The following is a 6909-nucleotide window of genomic DNA, read 5'->3' on the forward strand; positions in this document are numbered from 1 at the left end:
ATCACTGTCCTATCCTTCTTCCTGGCTCATCTCTTTTTCTTAGATCACCATGGCGAGGAGGCCCCTCCTCCACGTCATCAATTTCCTGCTTCCCATCCTGTTCTTCCTGTGTCTGGACCTGGCCTCCTTCCTGATCTCAGACCAGCGGGGGGAGAAACTAGGCTTTAAGGTCACCGTGCTGCTGGCCATCTCTGTTTTGCTGCTCATCCTCAATGACATACTGCCCTCCATGTCAAACAGGACCCCTCTCATAGGTCACACAGGCACACATGCACACAAACATCTATATATACAGTGGGGAGAACAAGTATTTGGCAGGTTTAATCCATGACGGCGTAGTGTGTTACTAATGGTGGTCCCAGCTCTCTTCAGGTCATTGACCAGGTCCTGCCGTGTAGTTCTGGGCTGATCCCTCACCTTCCTCATGGTCATTGATGCCCCAGGAGGTGAGATCTTGCATGGAGCCCCAGACCGCGGGTGATTGAACTTCTTCCATTTTCTAATAATTGCGCCAACAGATGTTGCCTTCTCACCAAGCTGCTTGCCTATTGTCCTGTAGCCCATCCCAGCCTTGTGCAGGTCTACAATTTTATCCATGATGTCCTTACACAGCTCTCTGGTCTTGGCTGTTGGAGTCTGTTTGATTGAGTGTGTGGACAGGTTTCTTTTATACAGGTAATGAGTGGAGAACAGGTCTGTGAGAGCTGGAATTCTTACTGGTTGGTAGGTGATCAAATACTTACGTCATGCAATAAACTGCTAATGAATTACTTAAAAATCATACAATGTGATTTTCTGGATTTTTGTTTTAGATTCCGTCTCTCACGGTTGAAGTGTGCCTATGATAAGAAATTACAGACCTCTATATGCTTTGTAAGTAGGAAAACCTGCAAAATCGGCAGTGTATCAAATACTTGTTCTCCCCACTGTATGTATATACAGTATGCAGTCGCGCGCACACACACATACAAAGAGTATTGGTGTCCAACGGATGTGTTACCTCCCAGAATGTGGCTTGTGTGGTGATCATCCATTGTCTGTTTGTGTGTGTTCTCCCTCACAGCGACCTACTGTATAGTGATCTTTGCCTTCATGTTGCTAAGCCTGTTGGAGACCATCTTAGTGACTCACCTGATGGAGAGAGATTCCGTACACCAAGAGACAGGTATAGACCGCGCCCCCGCATATGACTGTGACAACAAACCAGACCACACCCCCTGTCACACCTGTGACTCAGGTACGCCACTGACAAGTGCCACACTTTGTACTGTCGTTTGTGTGCAGGGTAGTTTCCTATAGAGGGGGAAATAGAACAGGTGATGAGTAAAATCATCATGACTGTGTCACCAAATGACACCCTATATATCCCCATATATTGCACTACTTTTGCCAAAAGCCTAGTAGTGCACCATGAATAGGGTGCCATTTGGGACACAGCTGATAATGTCAGTGACAGAGCTGCTGATCGGTTTCAGAGGAGGAGAGGAGGCGTGGTTGCTGTGCCTGTATCTGTGATGTGTCTGGAAGAAAAGCTCCATGTGAACCATTGCCTGTTGCAGAAGAGGTTAGATTGCCTACTTTATTTTGGTTGCTTCTCAAATGGCAGCCTATAGGGATGTGGTGCATTGCTTTTTACCAGGGCCTATAGGGAAGAGGGTGCCATTTGGGATGCAAACATCGAAAGCAACGTTCTTTAATATTGGTCCTGAGTATCAACAGGGTGCAAAATCTTTTGATGTAGCCAAGCACTTACAGATTCCCAACTACACTGAACAAAAATGCAAATGCAATATTAATGCATATATTGCAACAATATATTGCAACAATGCAACAATTTCAAAGATTTTTTCTGAATTACAGTTCATTGAAATAAATTCATTAGGCCCTAATCTATGGATTTCACATGACTGGGAATAGACATGAATCTGTTGGTCCCAGATACCTTTTTTTTTAAAAAACAAGTAGGGGCGTGGATCAAAAAAATCAGTCAGTATCTGGTGTGACCACCATTTTCTTCATACAGTGCGACACATCTCCTTCGCATATAGTTGATCGGGCTGTTGATTGTGGCCAGTGGAATGTTGTGCCAAGTTGCTGGATATTGGCGGGACATGGAACGAGTTGTAGTACACGTCGATCCAGAGCATCCCAAACATGTTCAATGGGTGACATATCTGGTGAGTATGCAGGCCATGGAAGAACGGACATTTTCAGCTTCCAGGAATTGTGTATAGATAGATTATTGTGACATGGGGCAGTGTATGGTATTTATCGATGGCGCCATTCATTGTGATGGCGGTCAATGAATGGCATGACTATGAGCCTCTGGATCTCGTCACGGTATCTCTGTGCATTCAAATTGCCATCGATAAAATGCATTTGTGTTCGTTGCCCATACCATAACCCCACTGGCACCATGGCCCACTCTGTTTACATTGTTGACATCAGCAAACCACTCGCCCACACAACATACACTCTGCTATCTGCCTGGTACAGTTGAAACCGGTATTAATCTGTGAAGAGCACACTTCTCCAGCTTGCCAGTGGCCATTGAAGGTGAGCATGTGCCCACTGATGTCAGTTACGACGCTGAACTGCAATCAGGTTAAGACCCTGGTGAGTACGACGAGCTTCCCTGAGACGGTTTCTGACAGTTTGTGCAGAAATTCTTCGGTTGTGCGAACCCACAGTTTCATTAGCTGTCCTGGTGGCTGGTCTCAGACGATCCTGCAGGTTGAGGTCCTCGGCTGGCGTGGTTGCACGTGGTCTGCGGTTATGAGGCCGGTTGGACATACTGCCATATTCTCTAAATGATGGAGGCGGTTTATGGTAGAGAAATTAAGATTAACAGGTCTTGTGGACATTCTTGCACGTGCCCTCAACTTTAGACATCTGTGGCATTGTGTTGTGTGACAAAATTGGACATTTTAGAGTGGCCTTTTATTGTCCCCAGCACAAGGTGCAGTGGTGTAATAATCATGCTGTTTAATCAGCTTCTTGATATGCCACACCTGTCAGGTGGATGGATTATCTTGGCAAAGGAGAAATGTTCACTAACAGGGATGTAAATTAATTTGTGCACAACATTTTAGAGAAATACAATCTTTGTGCATAATGGAACATTTCTGGGATATTTTATTTCAGATTATGAAACGAGGCCAACACTTTACATGTTGCGTTTATATTTTTGTTCAGTATACTTCGGCAACAATTTTTTTTTTTTTTTTTTTACACGTGTAGAGTTCCTTTTTCTCTCGTGTTAATGATCTCACAGTACTAATAATAATCTCATGTTGATCATCTACAGGTCATCTGTAGCGAGCAAGGAGAGACTCGCCTGCTGCTGTCGATTCTGGGGGACCTACGGGCGGTTGAGCGGACATTAGCGTTGTTCGCCAGTGGCAGGAGGGAGGGGAAACCTGGCTATTGGACCAGAGTGGCACGGCGCCTCAACGCCGCCTTCTTCACCATCTACCTCATCTCTGTCATGCTCTTCATTAGCCTTATGTGTAAGGAGTGGTTAAATTAGACCTAGAATTAAATTACCAATTGCATATCCAAATCTAGACATCAGAGCATGCTTGTATACTTCATGTTTACGTCCCATTTTCTCACGTGCAGTGCCACTGTCGATGGGTGTTTTGTTTTGAAAGGCATGTGCATTTATGTAGCTCATGTGCATAAAATATATTTTAAAAATTATGTTTAGCATATTCAAACACTATGGAGAGTACTTATGTTAGCCAACTGTGTGCTTTTCATTTCATATATCATGTTATTGTAGACTACGCTTTACACCAAATAAAAAAAGAACTGAAAGACCTTCCAGTGTGTGCATGTCTGCAGTGAGATGGAGAAAGGGAGAGAGCCTTGCCAGTTGCTTCTCCAAGCTGTAGGTGGCAATATGCTCTGAAATGTCGCATCACTGTCCCAACACCACTTGGACAGCCCGAGTTCAATCAATGACGTGGATTTTCTTTGTAACCACTGCAGCCTCACTACTGCCACGTAAATTTGAGATTTGTCACTGTTTTGTCAACTCTTTAAAGTAGAGAATATTGTAGTATTTATTCGCAGGAAAAAAGGGTTGGAGACGCCTGCGATTTCTCAGTGAAACAGGTGAGTAGTTTGGCGCCCATGGAAGCATTACATTAGAAGAAAAGTGTAACTTTTTAGCCCGGGTTAGTTATAGCTACATAGTGGTGTCACAATCATTGACAATAATAGAATAACACCCTGACTACACTGGCCACGTTGCATGTGTCAAAGAGCGTCTGCGTTGCCAAATGCTAAAAAAATTACTTATATTTGAGATGCACGACAGGCTGCAAGTTCCACCTCTCCCATCTCCTTATTGGTTTTCACAAAGATACAAACCAATGGGGTGGCTTGAAAGACAAACGAGGAGGCTGATTACAGACGGTCATTGGACAAGCAGATCTTGTGGATCTTGAGTCTAATGGCGGTGGAAGCCGTATCAAAGTTGTTGTAGGAGCCATTTTGGCCTGTTTATGAGTTGCGTATATGTGACCAGACTCAGGAAACTAAGCGTATGTCGCAAGTCACGACTTCACAGAAAAGCTGTTTGGCAGAAATGCCTTCTCGAGCATGTGAACTTTCACGCGCCTTAATATCAAACAAGAATAAAATTGTTAAATTACGAGCCTAGTTGGTTTACCCACAGAAAAAGTGAGCAACATTCTTGCTAGCTTGAGATGAGTGGGCTGGACATGCCGAGAGATGAGTTTGGATTGGTCTACCATATTGCACGCGTCAGTCTATTGGAGCTGGTCAGTATGTTTAGGTAATCGTGTCAAAACAGCTTTAAAAAAAAAGTAAAACTGCATAAACCTAATGTCAAGTTAAAGTGTACTACTAGCTAGCTAACGTTATGTGTATACTCTCCACTTTCTGGGGGACCGAGTTCTGAAATCAGTGGAATTTGAGTATGATAGCTAAGGAGATGGAGAAAACACCAGTCTGGATTACATTGTCAAACTAAGGCAACCATGCATGATATCAGATAGGAGACGCGTCCAACCACAATGTATACTTGTAAGATTTTCAGATATTACACATTTCTAAATTTGAGAAAGTGGTTTCATTTCAAGCTAGCTAACATTGTGTATGATCTTATTCTTTGCATCTCAGACACATTTGCTTGACTAGCCATGTAACCTGGTTGGTTAGCTACCTACAGATTCATGCAGGGTAGTAACATAAGTGATTATTGCCCATTGTTTAGCTAGCTAGCTAAATGTTTTAACAAAAAGACTCCACTCTAATTTTCAAAAGTTAGTGTTTTGTTAGCTAGCTAGCTGGCTCGCTAACTAACGTTACATCGTGCGTTGCGATTCATTGTTTACCTAACTAGCTATCTAGCTAAATTTCTTATCAAAAGACTCATCTTAGTGTGCAGAAAAGCTGATGCATTTTTTTCAACACCTATTGAATATATCCGGTGTCAATAAATGTCGGCATCAAAGCATAATTCAATTGTTGCCAGCAGCACAAGTTAGTCACCAACACTAGACAACATGAAAAAAGCCTAACCAGCTCTGCTAGGGCGAGTGAAATGGTCAGAGTGGGGTTGTTCTCTCATTGTGTCTGGAAGTAGCTAGCAACTTTTAGCAAGTTAGCTTGGGTGCTTAACTGTAGTTGTAAGGTCAGAGCTTTTGGAACAACCCTACTTATTGGCCAGAGCTTCCAGTGTGCGCTCTGAACGTGAAACCACTTATAGCGTGATAGGGCAAGTAATGTTCAGTGAGCTGCTGTCTGGAAGTAGCTGGCAAGTTAGTGCAGATTGGTTGGATCAACCCTTAAAGAGATGGGTGGGGCTAAGGCTTAAGATGGTGTGAACAATGCTGAATGGGTGTAGACAAAGAAGGGCTCTCCTATAGTAGTACCAAAACATTGAAAGACTGTTTTCTCAAGTGAGTTTTACAAGTTTCAAAGCAGAATTACTTTCCCATTGTTTCCTCAAATGCAGTGGATGGAAGTCTACTTTTATCCAATGTAAAAAACAGACACTAAAATGTTGCTACATAAGACCGAATCCAGGTGGTGTGTCACATACGTTGTCTGTCAAGGGTTAATTTGACTTTAATTTGACTTTTGTACACTAGAGGGCACTATATGTTTGGGTCATTTGTCACTGGTCGCGTGACCAGTAACCCAAACATAGTGTCCTCTAGTGTACAAAACATACAGTTCTTACCCGCATCACAGATACAGTTTACAGAATGCATCCCTCTACACCTTTTGTATAGGAATGTGTTTTGGAGCTATTTATATTTTATATATACGCAATAAATGGGAACTTCACATCAAGAGAGCAACGTTTGGAAAGCTGATTTTTGTGGACGTGTTATGGACAGCTCTCTCCTTTTCCAGTGGCAGTTCATAGGGAATCGCCACTACAGTTGTGTTGGAGAACAAAATGTTGAGCTCTGATGGAGTCCCCACTTATCTTGTAGGAGCACAGTTTTTTGAAGACGAGCACCTGGATAAAATATCGAACTTGCGAAAGCTGTTTCAGATATCCAAACTGCTGGAAGAGGCAGTGGGTAAATTAAAGGCTGTGAGGATCACGAGAAGTGGGTTTGTATACATTTTTGTTTAGAGTACGTGGTGGGTCTCACCCGTGTCGTGTACAAGTCACATCGCACATGACGTCACTTCCTGTTGTACGCAGAACGAGGAAGAGTTTGGTTTTGTTTGTTTGAAAAGTTTGTTGTTAGCTACCTAGCTTCTTATGTTGGATCCCACGACGCAGTTTGCATCAGTTGCTGGGATTGCTTATATCTTTCCAGTGATCCTGCTGACCAAGGACGGGTCTGAGGAGCTATTTAGCTGGACATCAAGTTAGCGAGGAGTTCTTGAACACAGCCCACGATGCGGTTAGCCATT

The 6909-nt window shown here is 43.2% G+C and overlaps 1 protein-coding gene across 1 annotated transcript in view; it reads left to right on the forward strand.

The window, feature by feature from the left end:
- LOC115143701 (5-hydroxytryptamine receptor 3A-like) overlaps positions 1-3779 on the forward strand; it is a 29585-nt gene extending 25806 nt beyond the window's left edge. Inside the window, exons 7-10 of the mRNA XM_065000704.1 lie at positions 44-254; positions 1064-1237; positions 1476-1564; positions 3308-3779. Coding sequence (XP_064856776.1) covers positions 44-254; positions 1064-1237; positions 1476-1564; positions 3308-3529 — 696 coding nt within the window. The 3' untranslated portion in view covers positions 3530-3779. The remainder of the gene's footprint in view (positions 1-43; positions 255-1063; positions 1238-1475; positions 1565-3307) is intronic.
- The last annotated feature ends 3130 nt before the right edge of the window (positions 3780-6909 follow it).

Source organism: Oncorhynchus nerka, linkage group LG15, assembly GCF_034236695.1.
Source record: "Oncorhynchus nerka isolate Pitt River linkage group LG15, Oner_Uvic_2.0, whole genome shotgun sequence".
NCBI lineage: Eukaryota > Metazoa > Chordata > Actinopteri > Salmoniformes > Salmonidae > Oncorhynchus > Oncorhynchus nerka.